Source organism: Schistocerca americana, chromosome 1 (assembly GCF_021461395.2).
Source record: "Schistocerca americana isolate TAMUIC-IGC-003095 chromosome 1, iqSchAmer2.1, whole genome shotgun sequence".
Lineage (NCBI taxonomy): Eukaryota > Metazoa > Arthropoda > Insecta > Orthoptera > Acrididae > Schistocerca > Schistocerca americana.
The window spans coordinates 780,694,143-780,713,802 of NC_060119.1; the positions used below are offsets into that span (position 1 = coordinate 780,694,143).

Consider the following 19,660-nt stretch of genomic DNA (forward strand, 5'->3'; position numbering starts at 1 on the left):
CTGTGAGTACTGGGCCTGAGTCGTGCTTCGGTAGCTCAGTTGGTATAGCACTTGCCCGCGAAAGGCAAAGGTCCCGAGTTCGAGTCTCGGTCGGGCACACAGTTTTAATCTGCTAGGAAGTTTCATATCAGCGCACACTCCGCTGCAGAGTGAAAATCTCATTCTGGATTATTTTTTGATGTTACGATTTATTTTCCGCCAGTTTGTTTAGTGCGGCTGCGTTATACGCTTTCCATTTGTACAGTACATCCGGGCATGTTGTGCCATTCATGCAAATTTGATGTGTTTTGCATGCCGCCTTCGTGGTGTTGCAATTTTAATTAGAAATCTTCCGCATTAAACGGCTAGACTAATGGAAGGTTTTGTTACTGTTACACAACTGTACTCGCCTCCTACCACCTAAATACCATCGCTCGACTCTCCTGAATTCCATTCCATCCCGTTTCTCCTGTTGTCTCCTCTCCACCTACATCCAAACCAATACTTTGAAAATTTTGCAATGAGTCAACAGTATCACCATCTGTAAAGTCTTAACACTGTACGCGATCACCAAGGACTGTACGAATGCTTGCCACGTGCTCCCATGATGGTCGCAGGGTTGTGAAGGAGTTCTTGCCATAGGACGCTCTGTTCCTCTACCAGTGCGGCTGACAAATTCTGTATGGTCGCTGGTGACTGTGTACATGCTGCGATGCAATACGTCGCCCACTCATCCCAAACATGCTCGATGGGGTTGAGTCGAGGGAATGGGCAGGCCAGTCCATTCACCGAACATCCACACGTTTCAAGACATCCTCGATCTGCACTGTTCGATGCGGTCGTTCACTGTCATCCATAAAAAATGAAGTCATGGCTTAACCACCCGTGAAAAGACTCACATGGGTAAAGCGTACAGTGTGACAGTGACATTGATTGGTGAGTGTACCGTATTCAAAGATAAGGAGATCGGTAAATCCATGCAACATTATGTCTAATGCTCCCACGAACATTGTCTAGATGATCGTTTTGGTGGTCCAAGTGTTAGGGTATGGAGAGGTTTAATGTTGCATGGGCATAGTGACCGTCAGATTTTTTAACACGGTATACTCACTGGTCAGCATTACTGTGCATCTTCCCCACGTGCGTCTTTCCCGGAGTTCGCCACGAGTTCATTTTTATGGATGACAACGCACGACTGCACCGAACATGCAGCTCGAACACTTTATTCCTTCCACAAGTGCGTCTTTTCGTTCGGCAATGACTTCATTTTTATGTATGACAGTGCGCGACTGCATCGGACAGCGTAGGTGGAGGAGCTCTCGGTAAGAGAGGATATTCGGCGAATGGGCTGGCCTCGCTGTTCCCCCACCGAAATCCCGTGGAGCACATTTGGGATGCACTGGGTAAAAGATTTGCAGCACGTCCACGTGCGCCAGCGACCATCTAGCAAGTGTCAACCGAGCTGGTGGAGGAATGGAACGCCCTACCACAAGAACTGTCTCCAAACCTTACAACCAGCGTGGGAGCACGATGCAGAGCAAGAATTGTCGTCCGTGGCGATCACAGATCTTACTGAGAACCAAGTCTTGCCGTTTGTAGCATCCAATGGACCATCGTGAATCGCGGTGACTTCAGTGTAATTATAGGCGCATTTCTGTTCGTCTCCTTGAGTATTTATTTCAGTCACCTTCCGTGTTGTGCTATAGCAGTTCTTTCTCTCTGATTGGTCCAATATTCATCGAGTTATATACTTGGCTGTGACACATAATGCGAAAGTTACATTCGCCCTTAAGCTTTGCACACCAGTGTACTTTCGGCACTTTTATACAGGAGCCGGACACTATCCGCGAAGGTTTCATTTATACACTGCCGAAAAAAATAGCAGCCCCCAAAATAATCAATGTAGAGTAATGAAATTTCGGGAAAACATTTGTCTAGGTAACACATTTAAGAGATTAACATTGCAGGTTAATGTACACTCCTGGAAACTGAAATAAGAACACCGTGAATTCATTGTCCCAGGAAGGGGAAACTTTATTGACACATTCCTGGGGTCAGATACATCACATGATCACACTGACAGAACCACAGGCACATAGACACAGGCAACAGAGCATGCACAATGTCGGCACTAGTACAGTGTATATCCACCTTTCGCAGCAATGCAGGCTGCTATTCTCCCATGGAGACGATCGTAGAGATGCTGGATGTAGTCCTGTGGAACGGCTTGCCATGCCATTTCCACCTGGCGCCTCAGTTGGACCAGCGTTCGTGCTGGACGTGCAGACCGCGTGAGACGACGCTTCATCCAGTCCCAAACATGCTCAATGGGGGACAGATCCGGAGATCTTGCTGGCCAGGGTAGTTGACTTACACCTTCTAGAGCACGTTGGGTGGCACGGGATACATGCGGACGTGCATTGTCGTGTTGGAACAGCAAGTTCCCTTGCCGGTCTAGGAATGGTAAAACGATGGGTTCGATGACGGTTTGGATGTACCGTGCACTATTCAGTGTCCCCTCGACGATCACCAGTGGTGTACGGCCAGTGTAGGAGATCGCTCCCCACACCATGATGCCGGGTGTTGGCCCTGTGTGCCTCGGTCGTATGCAGTCCTGATTGTGGCGCTCACCTGCACGGCGCCAAACACGCATACGACCATCATTGGCACCAAGACAGAAGCGACTCTCATCGCTGAAGACGACACGTCTCCATTCGTCCCTCCATTCACGCCTGTCGCGACACCACTGGAGGCGGGCTGCACGATGTTGGGGCGTGAGCGGAAGACGGCCTAACGGTGTGCGGGACCGTAGCCCAGTTTCATGGAGACGGTTGCGAATGGTCCTCGCCGATACCCCAGGAGCAACAGTGTCCCTAATTTGCTGGGAAGTGGCGGTGTGGTCCCCTACGGCACTGCGTAGGATCCTACGGTCTTGGCGTGCATCCGTGCCTCGCTGCGGTCCGGTCCCAGGTCGACGGGCACGTGCACCTTCCGCCGACCACTGGCGACAACATCGATGTATTGTGGAGACCTCACGCCCCACGTGTTGAGCAATTCGGCGGTACGTCCACCCGGCCTCCCGCATGCCCACTATACGCCCTCGCTCAAAGTCCGTCAACTGCACATACGGTTCACGTCCACGCTGTCGCAGCATGCTACCAGTGTTAAAGACTGCGATGGAGCTCCGTATGCCACGGAAAAACTGGCTGACACTGACGGCGGCGGTGCACAAATGCTGCTCAGCTAGCGCCATTCGACGGCCAACACCGCGATTCCTGGTGTGTCCGCTGTGCCGTGCGTGTGATCATTGCTTGTACAGCCCTCTCGCAGTGTCCGGAGCAAGTATGGTGGGTCTGACACACCGGTGTCAATGTGTTCTTTTTTCAATTTCCAGGAGTGTATATGGTAGATAAGCCATTGCAAATGTACATTAATAACGGGTGCAACCGCAAAAGTATTGAATGTAAGTATTTTGTTGTAAATGTGACGAATGTCACTTTGTAGGATGGAGTTCCAAGCCTGTTGCACTAGGTCGAAATACGGGGACAGTTAACGCTGTTTGTGAATGACGATGAAATTGTCGTCCGATGATGTCCCGTATGTGCTTGACTGGAGACACATCTAGTGATCGAGCTGACCGAGGCAACATACCAACACTCTGTAGAGCATGTTGGGTTGCAACACCGGCATATGGGCGTGCGTTATCCCATTGGAAAACATCCCCTAGAATGCTGTTCTTCAATGGCAGCACAACAGGTCAAATCTCCAATCCAGTTTTGCAGTCAGGGTACGTGGGATAACCTCGAGAGTTCTCCCGCTGCCATACGAAATCACACACGAGACTGTATCTCCAGATGTAGATCCAATGGGTCTAGCACACAGACAGGTTTGTCGCAGGCCCTGAACTGACCTCCTCGTAACCAACAGACAGCCGTCACTGACACCGAGACAGAACCAACTTCCGTCAGAAAACACAATAGACCTCCAATTGGCTTTCGCTAAACCACTGAAATCGCAAATGGCAATAGTTTGGTGTGAGTGGAATGCACGCTACAGGGCGACTGACTGGAAGATGTTCTTGAGGTAACCGATTTGTAACAGTTAGTTGTGTCACTGATGCTAAAGTTGCTGCTGCAGTACGATGCGCCACAGCCATACACCGAAAACCTTGGTCTTCCCTCTCGACAGAACCACGTGGCCATCCGGAGCCCCGTCTTCTTGCTACCGTATATTCTCGTGGCCATCGCTGCCAGAAATCACCTACAGTGTCTAGAAATTCCTGCCAAGTGTTTCTGCAGTATAGTAGAATGCAGATCCAGCTTCTCGTAGCCCCATTACTTGATCTCGTTCAAACTCTGTGAGGTGTTGATAATGACGTCTTTGTCGCCTTAGAGACATTCTTGACTAACATCAACTCACAACGTCCAATCTCAAAGATAACTAACGCTGACGACCGTTGCAGCGTGTATTTAAAGCAAACCTGATTTGCATCCTCGTAGTGTCGCTACTAGCGGCACTCTTATGCAACTGGCGCTAAATTTGAACAGACATTATCTTTTAGATGTAGGAACACGCCTACCAACTTTCGTTTATGTCATAGAAGTTCAGATTTTTTTTCCCGTCGGTGTATTTACGTCCATACCTGCTGCAGACAAGTGTCCACCACGAGTATGGAGATAGTTTACCCCATTCGTGGCATCTTCCTGATTACATCATCGCAAACAGAACTTTAATGCACTATCAATCTTCCATCTCCATGATAGCAGCACGTCTTATCCCAAGTGGATATGTTTTTGCAGAAAAGATTTGTCTCAATTACACATGCCAATGAACTCTCTATTCGTCTTGGCTTCTACCATCCAATCAACTTGTGCAGCATAAATCACATACAGGTTCTCCACCTACACAGATCATTGTTAATTGCGGACTGTTTACTGTGTCTGTTCATTGTGTCGAATGTTCTGCCTCCAGCCCCTTCTGGCTCTTGTACGTCCACAAACGAGCGCCTCGCCGCCTGCGGGTGTTTCGCTACTCCCAGAGCGCATTGATCTTGCGAGTTGCAGCGATTTAACTATTGATCAAATCCGATATAACACTATTTAAAATCATGCCTACTGAAATGAAACCTTTTAACTAGTTATTGTTACCTCTGCACTGACACCACTTCGGCAGTGGTGAGAATTATTGTTTACGTTAATCACTCCACGCCCTCCCCTTCTTAAATTCCGTCCACAGTCGAGACAGTCTCCAATATTGTAACGGCACAGTAGAGCACTTGCTTGGTATTCTTTGTGGTTCGGCCGGTTGATGTTTGGCCCAAACGTGGCGCATCATCAACAGTTTTCTTCTCGATCCGGCTGTGGTTGATGCAGTCGTAGACGGATAATTGACTCACAGCTTCCTCTCCACACTCTGCCGTCGTTTTTTTTTTTTTTTTTTTTTTTCAGAGTCTCCGACATAACTTTGAGTTTCTGTGATGTTTCATTGCCCTATGAGACGAACTTTCGCACTTCCTACTTTGACCTTGTCGCAGAATACGTCTAATTTAACTTAGTGTGTTCAGCAGCACGTGGCGTTTCTCGATACATATTCCATAAGCATGCACAAGAGCGCATTTTCAACAAAGGTTCCCGTTTGGATACGGAGCGATTCGCCGAACATTTTAGACAGAGCCTGTAATTTTTTTCCATTACATTGAGACGTAACACGCTGGTCACTTTTACACGAGTTGACAACCTGTACTTGTCTGCTGATGTTAACTGTGTGTGATGTGATTATTCGTCATGGAATAAGGCAGTAGTAATTTTCTGGCCGATGGCTGAGGGCAAGGGGTATGGAGAGGGAGAGGTGGCTGAGTTGAGACGCGACCTATTCTTCGCCCTTGGCACTGAAAGTAAGTGCAAGATGTCATGTCTCAATGGGCATGTAAACAGCCAGGGGAGGGCCTGGTGTGTTTAACGTAAACAATAATTCTCACCACTGCCGAAGTGGTGTCATTACAGACGTAACAATAACTTGTTAAAAGGTTACATTTCAATATGAATGATTTTAAACGGTGTTATATCAGTTTTGACTGGTAGCTTAAACCGCTGCAACTCACAAGATCAGTGTGTCCTGGGAGTAGCGAAACACCCGCAGGCAGCGAGGCGCTCGTTTGTGGACGTACAAGAGCTAGAACGGGCTGGAGGCAGAACATAAGACACAATGACGCGCTTGTTTACTCGTTTCGTAGGAACGGAAGTGTTCGCAGCCACCGCAGTTACCGTGCCTGCTGCACCGACACGACCTTCTGCTGCGATACGATCTTGTGTCAGCGTACAGAATCAGATGAGAAACAAACAGTGAATGGAAAAACAGAAGCCAGATGTAAGTATTACGACATTATGCACTGGCGTAGCGACTGCATTTCAATGAATGTCAGGTACGGCTCCCGCAAACAGACTTGAACGCCGTAAATATTGTGCACAATAGACCCCGCAAAGTCGATATCCAGCGTTGGACGTGTTGCCATAGACTCAGGCGCAGCACTCCACCGTATATACTCTGGGAGAACACATTCGAAGTTGAAGATGCCTTCATTAAAAAGCAAGTTAAAGGCAAAGTTCTTCGTAGTCAAACAGGTGCAGAGTTTGCAAACGTCTACCAGCTTATGAGGAAAAAAGCTGTGCTTGGTACCGCATTGAAACTAAAATTCACACTGAAATGAGTGGCCGAAGCAACTGGTATATAGGAAGACGGAGAAGAGCTTGAAAGGTCAGTTCAGATAATTTAATTAGCAACTCATTCGCCGCGTGGTCAATAATTTCTACATTACAGATAAATGAAGACCCACGTTGAAGTAAATTCATAAAAAGTTACTGAGTTTAACAAATTTTGAAGGAAGTACAAACACACTACGTAAAATTCTTCACACTCTTGGATTTAGATGGAACAAGACGACAAATAATCGAAAAGTTCGTCAGGAACAAAGTCTTATCAGGGCAGAACGAATTGCTTCCTTTAAAAGTATCCGAGAGTAGAGACGTGAGTGACGTCCAGATGTGTATATGAATGTGACATATGTCCATACTTGTCACACAGCACTGTACGGATGGAGTGACAATTCACTACAGGGTCTGTCGAAATTTGTTTCGAAAAGAAGCAGAATTATTATCATCCATGCTGCAGGGGAGCACAGGTTTGTACCGATTCCCTACTAAATGCCTGAACCTGGCCAGAAAAAAAGCGGATTATCACAGTGACATGGACTTCTCAAATTATGAAAAATGTCTGACGGGGAAATTAACACTTAATCTACTACATAATACTGTCCTCTTCATAGATAACGTCCTTACCACACTAGGCAACTGAGTCATGCTTCAACATCAAAATCTACGAGGACAGAAATGATCTCCTGTTTAACAGAAAAGGAAATTCCTTTCCACAAGGACATGATGAGACGTCAGTAGTATTCGTTGTTAGAAATGAATAAACCAGGCCATATCATTTATAAAACAGATACTATTTAACCGAACATGGTCATACAGAATTGAATCCTACAGGACTAATACGGTAAATAATCAAAAACGGCGTTTCTGAATGTACTGTGACAGATGAACAAATTTCTTCCATAAGGAAAGGAGACTGGAAGGAACGCTGTGAGCACGAAAATAAACTGAACAGCAGTATATTTCAAGTGATGGTTTACTGGACCAAGGGCTGGAGATGAACATAAATATGGGAACTGGTACAGACTAGGACAGCGATGGTCGTAGTGATGGAAGAAATACTGATTACGCAAGTGAAAATAACAGTGAATCAATGACAGTGCCAGTGGAAGTGAAACAGATACGGCTACTAAAATGAAGAAACGTAGGGTGGAGAATTTTCCACATGTGTTTTTGTGTGGAAATAATGACAATGAAAGATCCATAGCATTATGTCACACGATGAACGGTATTACTTGCAATGTGCAATTGGATCTTTATATATTTTCTTAGCAGTGAAGCTACTGTTTACGATCAAATTGTACGTATCACAAGGCTATGCTTCTAAAATAAACCCGCTTACATTTTTTATGTATGATCGCGCCGTCTCCAGCCCTTTGCTCGTCCGCTCCGCTGCAATGCCTCTTCCCCTTCCTTGCATTTCCCCTCCTGCGCATCCGAGTGTCCTCCTCTGTTTGCATGAAGTGTTCGTCCAAAATCTATTAAACCTTTAATTTCTTCACAACCTACGACGAGGAAAAAACACCTACCCCTTTTACATCAGCGTACACGTCGTGATTGGCAGCGACATCTAAGGTGACACGTATTGTTGCCCATACTATCGCCTCTACCGTTTCATCTACAACTGTCACAGGCGAAGAAGTTGACGAAAGTATTGTTAATGTAGTGTGTACAGTAGGTGTACCGCTTCACTGGTAGAATCTAATTACTGGCGAGATGCCTACCGGAAGATACAACCCAATTATGAGCTACATACACGTCATGCACTTGGGACAGGCCTTCTAGATGCTGAATATCAACAAGTACAGGCAGCTGTTATGCGGAAGAGCGACAAGTCACATTTCGCACGCATTAATCGTGAATGGTTGGGTGGATGTTGCGAGCCACAAGTGTTGTTAAATTTCATAATAATCACTCCAGCTGCTGTATATTCAGATTCTATCATCGATGTTACCGATGAGCTAGGTCAATGAAAAGTCCGTTGCTGTTATAACAGACAATGCTGGCTGTGGACAACATTTTACACCAAAATTCTATGTACCGACTGGACAGAAAATCCTAGGAAGTTTTAGTCTTACTTTAAATCAGTAAGTGGCTCGAAACAGCATATCCAGACACTCCAGGATGGTGATGGCATTGAAACAGAGGATGACACGCGTAAAGCTGAAATACTAAACACCTTTTTCCAAAGCTGTTTCACAGAGAAAGACCGCACTGCAGTTCCTTCTCTTAATCCTCGCACAAACGAAAAAATGGCTGACATCGAAATAAGTGTCCAAGGAATAGAAAAGCAACTGGAATCACTCAACAGAGGAAAGCCCACTGGACCTGACGGGATACCAATTCGATTCTACACAGAGTACGCGAAAGAAATTGCCCCCCCCCTTCTAACAGCCGTGTACCGCAAGTCTCTAGAGGAACGGAAGGTTCCAAATGATTGGAAAAGAGCACAGGTAGTCCCAGTCTTCAAGAAGGGTCGTCGAGCAGATGCGCAAAACTATAGACCTATATCTCTGACGTCGATCTGTTGTAGAATTTTAGAACATGTTTTTTGCTCGAGTATCATGTCGTTTCTGGAAACCCAGAATCTACTCTGTAGGAATCAACATGGATTCCGGAAACAGCGATCGTGTGAGACCCATCTCGCTTTATTTATTCATGAGACCCAGAAAATATTAGATACAGGCTCCCAGGTAGATGCTATTTTCCTTGACTTGCGGAAGGCGTTCGATACAGTTCCGCACTGTCGCCTGATAAACAAAGTAAGAACCTACGGAATATCAGACCAGCTGTGTGGCTGGATTGAACAGTTTTTAGCAAACAGAACACAGCATGTTGTTATCAATGGAGAGACGTCTACAGACGTTAAAGTAACCTCTGGCGTGCCACAGGGGAGTGTTATGGTAACATTGCTTTTTCGCAATATATATAAATTACCTAGTAGATAGTGTCGGAAGTTCCATGCGGCTTTTCGCGGATGATGCTGTAGTATATAGAGAAGTTTCAGCATTAGAAAATTGTAGCGAAATGCAGGAAGATCTGCAGCAGATAGGCACTTGGTGCAGGGAGTGGCAACTGACCCTTAACATAGACAAATGTAAGTATTGCGAATACATAGAGAGAAGGATCCTTTATTGTATGATTATATGATAGCGGAACAAACACTGGTAGCAGTTACTTCTGTAAAATATCTGGGAGTATGCGTGCGGAACGATTTGAAGTGGAATGATCATATAAAATTAATTGTTGGTAAGGCAGGTACCAGGTTGAGATTCATTGGGAGAGTCCTTAGAAAATGTAGTCCATCAACAAAAGAGGTGGCTTACAAAACAATCGTTCGACCTATACTTGAATATTGCTCATCAGTGTGGGATCCGTACCAGATCGGGTTGACGGAGGAGATAGAGAAGATCCAAAGAAGAGCGGCGCGTTTCGTCACAGGGTTATTTGGTAACCGTGATAGCGTTACAGAGATGTTTAGCAAACTCAAGTGGCAGACTCTGCAAGAGAAGCGCTGTGCATCGCGGTGTAGCTTGCTCGCCAGGTTTCGAGAGGGTACGTTTCTGGATGAGGTATCGAATATATTGCTTCCCCCTACTTATACCTACCGAGGAGATCAAGAATGTAAAATTAGAGAGATTCGAGCGCGCACGGAGGCTTTCAAACAGTCGTTCTTCCCGCGAACCATACGCGACTGGAACAGAAAAGGGAGGTAATGACAGTGGCACGTAAAGTGCCCTCCGCCACACACCGTTGGGTGGCTTGCGGAGTATAAATGTAGATGTAGAACGTGATCCGTACATCACTAGCATGGGATGCATAGCGTATACCATTAACCTACTAAGAAAAGATATTATGGCTCTAGAAGTACTCCATGAACTTTACCGTACAGCTAAAATGATAATTAAATATTTTAAGTTCAGCCAAGTTCCCAATGCAACTCAACATGGCATGGACTCGAAAAGTCGTTGGAAGAACCCTGCAGAAATATTTTGAGCCATGTAACCTCTGTAGCCGTCCATAGTTGCGAAAGTGTTGCCGGTGCAGGATTTTGTGCATGAACTGACCTCTCGATTACGTCCCATAACTGTTCGATGGGATTCATGCCGGGCGACCTGGGCGGCAAAATCTTTCCCTACAGTTGTCCAGAATGTTTTTCAAGCCAATTTCGAACAGTTGTGGCCCGCTGACACGGCGCATTGTCTTCCACAGCATGAAGCCCATGAATGTCTGCAAATGGTCTCCAAGTAGCCAAATATAACCACTTCCAGTCAATGATCGGTTCATGGAAACGCAGCCGACACCATTATGGAGGCACCACCAGCTTGCACAGTGCCTTGTTGACAACTTTGGTCCATTGCTTTGTGGGGTCTTCGCCCCAATCGAATCCTACCATCAACTCCTACCAACTGAAATCGGAACTCATCTGACCATCCCACGGTTTTGCAGTCGATTAGGGTCCAAACGATATGATCACAAGCCCAGCAAAGGCGCTGCAGGCGATGTCGTGCTGTTAGTAAAGGCACTAGCGTCAGTTGTCTGCAGCTATACCCCACTAACGCCAAATTTCGCCACACTATCCTAGTTGAGTTCTGCAGTCATTTCAGGCAGTGTTGCTTGTCTGTTAGCCTTGATTACACAAATTCTGCAGCTCTCGGTCGTTAAGGGACTGCTGTAAATCACTGTGTTGTCCCTTTTGAGAGGTAATACTTAAATTTGGTATTCTCGACACACTCTTGACACTGTGGATCTCGGAATATTGATTTCCCTAACGATATCAGGAATGGAATGTCCCACGTGTCTAGCTCCAACTATTTTTCCGCGTTCAGAGATCTTAATTCTCGTCGTGCGGGCATAATCATCTTGGAAAATTTTTCACACGTATCGCCTGAGTACAAATGACAGCTCCACCAATGCACTGCTCTTTTATACCTTGCTTTCGCGATACTATCGCCATCTGAATGCGTGTATATCGCTATCCTACGACTTTCGTGACCTCACTGTAGTGCAGCTTACCTATTGTCATCAAGTTATCTTCCGTTATGAATCTGGAATGCACTCAACGACTGTGATATGACTTTCAATAATGATGGAGCACAGCAACCAATCGTCCTTTCCTTTGAAGATTTACTAAAACAAATCTGGATTTCGGCTAGTGCTTAGCCATTTATCAATGCACTATTTCATAGTTTCAATACATGTAATCTTGAATGAACTGTGACAGAAGCTCGAACAACAGGGGACTGACATACTAGGATATGTCTTGAAACTATGAAATAGTGCATTGATAATGGCTAGGCACTAGCCGAAATCTAGATTTGCTGTAATATAGCCTGAAGGGAAAGGACGACTGATTGCTGTGCTCTATCATTATTGAAAGTCTACATATTGTGTTTTTTGTACGTCAGTGGACACAAACTATGTTACCGTGTCCAATACTATTTGCCTATTGGCTTTATTTGTGTCATGGACGAAACAAAATCGTCGTTTGCATGTCTAAGAAGTTCATGTTATACAAGTCCTCGTTAAATTTCGAGCTTCTGTAAAACTTAGCCAGTCTTGGGGGGGTTTTGGGTTCTTTTAAATTTAGCAAGCTTTTTTCTTTGCTTCTGCAACAGTGTTCTGACCTGTTTTATGTACCACAGGTGATCAGTTCCATCTCTTATTAATTTATTTGGTATAACCCTCTTAATTTCCACCGATACTATTTCTTTTGCTATTTGTTCTTCCCTCAGTTGTTGAGCCCTTGGTTCTCGATGACCAGTAGCGTCACTTAAAACATTTTTGTACAGAGTACGGTCAGTCAAGACGTATTACTAGTCTCCACCAAAGAAATAAGCCCTAGTGCGGAAACAACCGGACTGTCTGAACTCCGAGTGGAGATGCATAATCTTTTATAGTGAATACAAAGTCTTCCAGAAACTTTTGCTGCTTCTCATGGATCCTTCACTAGCTACCAACTTTTGAAGAGGAACGTTGTTGCTTAGTATAGAAAATAAACCTCATTCACTACCGGTTCCTGTATTTGCTGACGTTACAAATTCAAAATAAGGGAAGAAAGATTTAAGTTTGTCACCGCACTTGAAATACACATACTTTGTGCGATGAAATCGACCATGACCTCGCTGAAAGAACCATCCTTGCATTCATATTAAATAACCGAGTGACAAAAACGTAAAAACTAAATCTTAACTAAATCTGGGTTACACGGGAACTGAGCACCGCTGAGTCCAAACATGATTCTGTTATCTTATCTCAATCACTATACCGCCTCGCTCAACGTTTCATTTTTTGCAAACAGCAATCTAGCAAAGAAAGTGTTGAAATTTAACCCAGAACAAGAAATGAATGTTTGCGAAAATAAACTCTAATGAGCCTATCCTTGTGTAAAACGCTTACAGAAACTAAAATTAGTCAAGTCAAAATGTCAATAAACTGACTTGTTCTTGTGATGTAATAACACAGATCACCACATCGGAGACAGGTAGTCGACGGTGGCCTGTTTCATTTCGCGCGGCGGATTTACAGCTGCCGACTCGGAACACTGGCCAAGTGCCTTGTGGCCTTTAGACGGTTTTGTTTACCCTCCCTGGCCTAGAAACACAGTACACGGTCAAAACACACAAAACGGAATCTGCACGACTCACAGAAAATGGCGCGCTCCATATTCTTTCTTCAAGGAGATGACGCTGTACCGTTAGGCAGAGTAAATACTGAGAGAATCGGACATTGCAATAAAAACTGGACAGCACCAGCAAGTGAACAACACTGCATTGTGTACGAGCTCAATGGACTCTCTACACCCTGAGGACTTCCCTTCTCCCTGGTCAGCTATATTGCATCGTAGCCACAGTCTGTTTAAGATAGTATGGGGCATCCACTCAGCAAATTGTGCTCATATTTTTTTTAACATACTCCTTTGCTTTCATATAAAATATGAAGATAATACCTAATAAAATTTTGTTTCATTTACTGAAACACTGCAAACCTCTGCATCAAAAATTAAAATAACTGTTTTGGACCACTGCCTGCTTAGGCAGTGTGTTCTCTGGCACTGACCAATTTACTAGAGTTTACTGATTTATCACTGGATCGAAAGAGTGAAGTAGCTCCTGCTCCATATTTTTTATATCATTCTAATCATCGACAAGTAAAACTCAGTTTCGAGCCGTTGCAGTCACTAACTTGTATTGACCATCTCGAAATAGATAATACGTAATTACAGTTCGTGTTAAAAATAAATACATTTTATTATAAATTGTACGTGTTGTATTATTAAGTTATTTATTTATTTATTTATTTATTTAACCTGGCAAGATTAGGGCCATCAGGCCCTCTCTTACATCTAACCAGGCATTCTACTTATTTTACATTCATACGTTTTAGTAGGCATGTTAAACTACATCTAGTACAAAAAGTGAAATAAACAATTAGAAAGGTACACCTGGAAAAATACATACATATAGAGTTTATATTCGTGGATCATAAGTACTGTTATAATTAGACATTATTGAAGAGACAAATTTTAGATAGGAGTGCTGGCAGCAGGGAGTATGAGGGAGACTCATGGTGAAGGGAGGAGAAGAATAGACATGATGAAACATAATTAAGGAAATATAAAGGAAAAGAAGATTGCCTGGCTAATAGAGATAGATGAAGAGGAAGGCATCTCAGGAGCAAGATAGGAGACGCTAGCTTTGCTATTTGACAGATGGGAGGATTGGCCTGGTACATCAATTTTGTGGAGAACTTTATGAGGATGATAGTAGGAAATGCTTCAACTTCTTCTTAAAAGCAGCAGGAGATTGAATTTTGCGCAAGGTAAGGGACAGTTTGTTCCAGAGGCGGACAGCGGCAACTGAGAAGGAGTTTGCTAAAGTTTTTGTTTTGTGAGTGGGCGCAGTTAGGATACCAAATAAGAGTGACCTCGTGTTTCGATTATGATGGCATGACAGGTTTTTAATCTCTGAAGCAAGGTACCTCTGAACAGAACAAAATTTCGCCAAAGATTCCGCCTAACCATGCCACACAGAAAAACATCGCGACGCACAGGTCGGGAAAACCTACTCTACGTTGTGTTTATCGGTGACAGCTGGAAACTTGGAAACTATTAAAACTGCGACATTTGGCGGCGGAGTGGGAATACTGGATTATCTGAATCGGTTGCATGCATGAAAAATTTGAAGAAATTCACATCAAACACGGCCGACATACTGTAACGGTACTCTGGGGCTGAAATCAAAATCTGTGAATGGAGCGTGAAACAGCATCGCAAAAAGCTTGATTGTTACCACTCTCGATTCAAAAGAATTCTGGTTGTCCGACTGTTTCGCTTAATAGCTTATGTCTTTTAGTGACAGAATATATCAACAAACAAATTTTACAAACTTCCAGCATGCTGGAGTAACTCTGGGTGAGCAACTTCTGTTAATTAATACAAAAAATTAATTAAATTAATACAAAAACCAGTCCAAAGTTGCAAATTTTAGTTTTTTATTGACTCGGTGGCTAGTTTCAGGCTGAGACCGATTTTCAGATCGCCGACCGGTGTGGCCTTGCGGTTCTAGGTGCGTCAGTCTGGAACCGCGTGACCGCTACGGTCGCAAGTTCGAATCCTGCTTCGGGCATGGATGTGTGTGATGTCCTTAGGCTAGTTAGGTTTAAGTAGTTCTAAGTTCTAGGGGACTGATGACCACAGATGTTGAGTCCCATAGTACTCAGAGTTATTTTGAACCATTTTCAGATCATCGGAACTTAGTCAAAAATGATATTTCCTAAGATGTGAAAACAGTGTCAAAAATATGCTACGAACAGTTACAGCGCATTGAGTTAACTATGTTATCTGTAATGGTAAGCGTAAGCGTAAGGAATGGCAGGCTTTCTGGAACAATAATGACACAAAATTATAGAACAATACTTCCGCTCATTTTGAGCCTAGATGGCTGCATTTCACAGTAGATAAAGGGTGATCATAGCTCTCGTGTTTTCAACAATTATACATAGAACTCGCAAAATAAATAATAAAATAGAAGTTATCTCACGAATGCGTTTTCAATACAATTTTTAGCAAAGAAGTGAATTCAAAGACTAATGTATCATACGCATCTTACTTCCCAATATTATAGTTGTTGGTGACAGCTGAATAACGAAGCGGCCGGCTTGTGTTTCAGTCTTCCCATTCCTCCCGCTGGTGCGCTTCGCCAACAGGCAGTGCGCGGCGGACAACGGACTGAACGGGACGTGCTTCACCCGAAGAGAATGCAGCAACTACGGCGGTATCGCGTCTGGGACCTGCGCCAACTCCCTAGGTTGCTGCTGCGTCAGTGAGTACATTTTCTTCACCTGCAGCTGCTCAGTAATCAGTTGTTTACAGAGACTTATATTACAGTTGGACAAGAACTCAGAAGATAGATGGGCTTGGCTTTCAAAGAAGGTGCCCCTAGATTAATCTGAAATAATCTGAGGGAACAAGAGGAAACCAAAATTAGCACTGGCAACCAGGAGAGATGTTGCTTAGAGACTAAGCTGTCAGTGGGTTCTTATATACACTGAAGAGCCAAAGAAACTGGTACACCTGCCTAATATCGCATAGGGCCACCGCGAGCATGCAGAAGTGCCGGAATGCGACGTGGCATGGACTCGACTAATGTCTGAAGCAGTGCTGAAGGGAATTGACCCCATGTATCGTGAATTGCTGTCCATAAATCCGTGATATGCTCAATAATGTTCATGTCTGGGGAATTTGACGGCCCGCGAAAGTGTTTAAACTGAGAAGAATGTTCCTGGAGCCACACTCTAGCAATTCTGGACGTGTGGGGCGTCGCATTGTCCTGCTGGAATTGCCGAAGTCCGTCAGAAAGCACAATGGTCATGAATGGATGCAGGTGATCAGACAGGATGCTTACATACGTGTCACCTGTCAGAGTCGTATCTAGACGTACCAGGGGTCCCATATCGCTCCAGCTGCCCATGCGCCACACCTTTACAGAGTCTCCAGCAGCCTGAACAGTGCCCTGCTGACATGCACGGTCCATGGATTCACGAGGTTATCTCCACACCCGTACACGTCCACGCGCTCGATACAATTAGAAACGAGACTCGTCCGACCAGGCAACATGTTTCCCGTCATCAGCAGTCCAATGTCGGTGTTGACGGGCCCAGGCGAGGCGTAAAGCTTTGTGTCGTGCAGTCATCGAGGGTACACGAGAGGCCTTCGACTCCGAAAGCTCATATCGATGATGTTTTGTTAAGTGGTTCGTACACTAACACTTGCTGATGGCCCAGCATTGAAATCTCATTGAAATCTGCAGAAATTTGCGGAAGGGCTGCGCTTCTGTCACGTTGAACGATTCTCTTCAGTCGTCGTTGATCCCGTTCTTGCAGGATATTTTTCCGCCCGCAGCGATGTCGGAGATTTGACGTTTTACCGGATTCCTAACATTCACGGTACACTCGTGAAATGGTCGTACGAGAAAGTCCCCACTTCATCGCTACCTCGGAAATACTGTGTCCGATCGCTCGTGCGCCGACTATAACACCACGTTCAAACTCAATTAAATCGTGATAACCCACCATTGTAGCAGCAATAACCGATCTAACAACTGCGCCAGGCACTTGTTGTCTTATATAGGTTTTACGACCGCAGCGCCGTATTCTGCCTATTTACATTGTATTTGAATACGCATGCCTATGCCAGTTTCTTTGGCGCTTCATTGTACTACTGAAGCGTGATTTCTGCATTTTTAGTGTTATGTAAAATAATATGGTCTCGTCTTTGGGATCGTAGTGAACAAATTTCATCCGTGATCATCGAAAATACACTGAGACACAAATAACGAGGTATGATACCACTTAGTTTCTCGTTGCCGCGTGATAAAATCTGTATTGCTCTGGATTGTGCACTAAAGTGATATGTTAATGGTGTTGTTAGGAAGTCACTGCAAATGTATATACAATCCACTACAAAAACATCGTACTGTCATCAAAAATACCATATGTTTTTATTTTTCACTCTCTGTCCCCCCCCCCCTCCCTTCTACTATCGTGTCCTACTCTGATAATATTAATTGGCTCATGTTACATTCTTACAAAGAAACATTAAAACTGTTTAATAAAATAAACACCCATCCACCGTCCACTTCGAGTCTGGTGTATAGAGTACAGAGCTTATACTCATTACAGAAATTTCATACACTTACAGAAGTGATTTCTTGTGATTCTTGCTTAACCTCATGTTTAGCCAATTGTAGCATTAACGTCGCTGACTTCAGTGAGATAACGCTAGGAATAGTTTCCCGAAACTGACCAACTCGTTTATAGTAAAAACGACAATTTTCAAATTTTGTCCTCTCCTCCAACCCAGATATTTTCCTGCAAATTCCCATATTAATATTGTTACAGATGGTTCTCATTTTGAAATGGAGTCAGTGACAGCTACTGCTAGAACATAACCTAAATATCAGCAAGTACTTATCAGAACCAGGTCACCAATCAACGGACAGATCACAAATGTACATCCCCTCAGTCCATGAGGTACTACGAAAAGGATTCAGGTTTAGCACAGATCACTGGCACACAATAGAGGAAGAGGTGCAAATATGGGATAGGGATACTAATAATAAATACTAAATTTCTCGCATCGTAAGCGCTGTACTTCGGTTAGCTGCTTAAAAACTGCCTTCAGCACCTGTAGATTGCTGTGGGATGAATTTATATTACAGTTGGCAGCCATTGCCAGTGAGTGAAGCTGTTTTAATAAATTCACTAGGAGGAATAATTATTGTAGGTTACTGGTTTTCAATTTCGTTCTTTTCATAATATATCAATTATTAATATATTTTGTAACCACACTTTAAGCTAGTACATTAAACATTAAAATGGCGTGTTTGTTGTCGATTTACATGTAGTTTTCGATTTTATTTGCGCTTCTGAATTTCAAGATGGCTGTGTCACTAATATGGAATACTAGTGTTCTGTATTTGTACCGTACTTTCACTACCTGTTTTGCTTATAGAAACTGCTTCGGAAATGACCTCACAAGTTCGAAAGCAGTGGGATGAGTCTGCTATGCAAATAGCAATTAAAATGTTAGAGAAAAGAAAATGGACCACTCCAGAAATCTGGATGTTATAAATCTCGCACGCGAAATCATGTCAACACCCTGTGTCTGCCTCCTCATGGCTCCCACTAGATGCAACCGCTGGACAGATGTTTCATGAGTCCTTTGAAAGCCTGTTGTTCTGAGTAGCATGTACTTATGGATGAGGGAAAATGCACGTCCAGTAATAAATATGGACATCGCCGATCTGGATGGGAAGGTCTTCCTCAAGTGCCAGACAGGGACTCAGCAGTGGGTGGGTTTAGGGTGCCAGAAAAATACTCAAACCCACATAGTTTCACGGATGCAGATTTCAGCGCCAGCAATGAAGGAATATTTAAGGATTTACCCAATGATCCAATCAATGAACCGTCTGAAGGAGCAGTGACTTCTAAAAGTGGAAAGGTTAATGTTGAAGGCTAGGGAGGAACATCTGCTGCCACACCTGAAATTGCACCTTGACAAAACTGACCCGTTGCACAAATAAGGAAGAGGCCAGAAATGTAGGGGAGAAAAACAGGTCCTTCAGCTGTCGTAACCTTGTCTCGATACGAAAGATCTCTTGAAGTATCGACGACAGTAATAAATAAACCGGAGACAAAGAAGCAGAGGCCACCAAAGCCTAGGAACCACAAATCATCTGATTCTGATGATGATGTTTTTAGCGTGGGGTATGATTCGTCAACCCTCAGTAGCGTTCTGGACAACAGAGTACTGTCTAATGAAGATGGAAATTTTCTCATTTGCTCAGGAAAATTTTCGCAGGACGAGGTAGGTGAAGAATGAGTAATGTGACTTATGAGCAAAATGTGGGCTCACTCTAAAAGTGCACATTACGCTAAAAGACGACATATGTTCGACTTCTTCTAGTGAAATT

The 19,660-nt window shown here is 44.1% G+C and overlaps 1 protein-coding gene across 1 annotated transcript in view; it reads left to right on the plus strand.

Annotated features, from left to right (window-relative positions):
• LOC124594185 overlaps positions 1-19,660 on the plus strand; it is a 148,460-nt gene that overhangs the window by 5,464 nt on the left and 123,336 nt on the right. Inside the window, exon 2 of the mRNA XM_047132545.1 lies at positions 15,857-16,009. Coding sequence (XP_046988501.1) covers positions 15,857-16,009 — 153 coding nt within the window. The remainder of the gene's footprint in view (positions 1-15,856; positions 16,010-19,660) is intronic.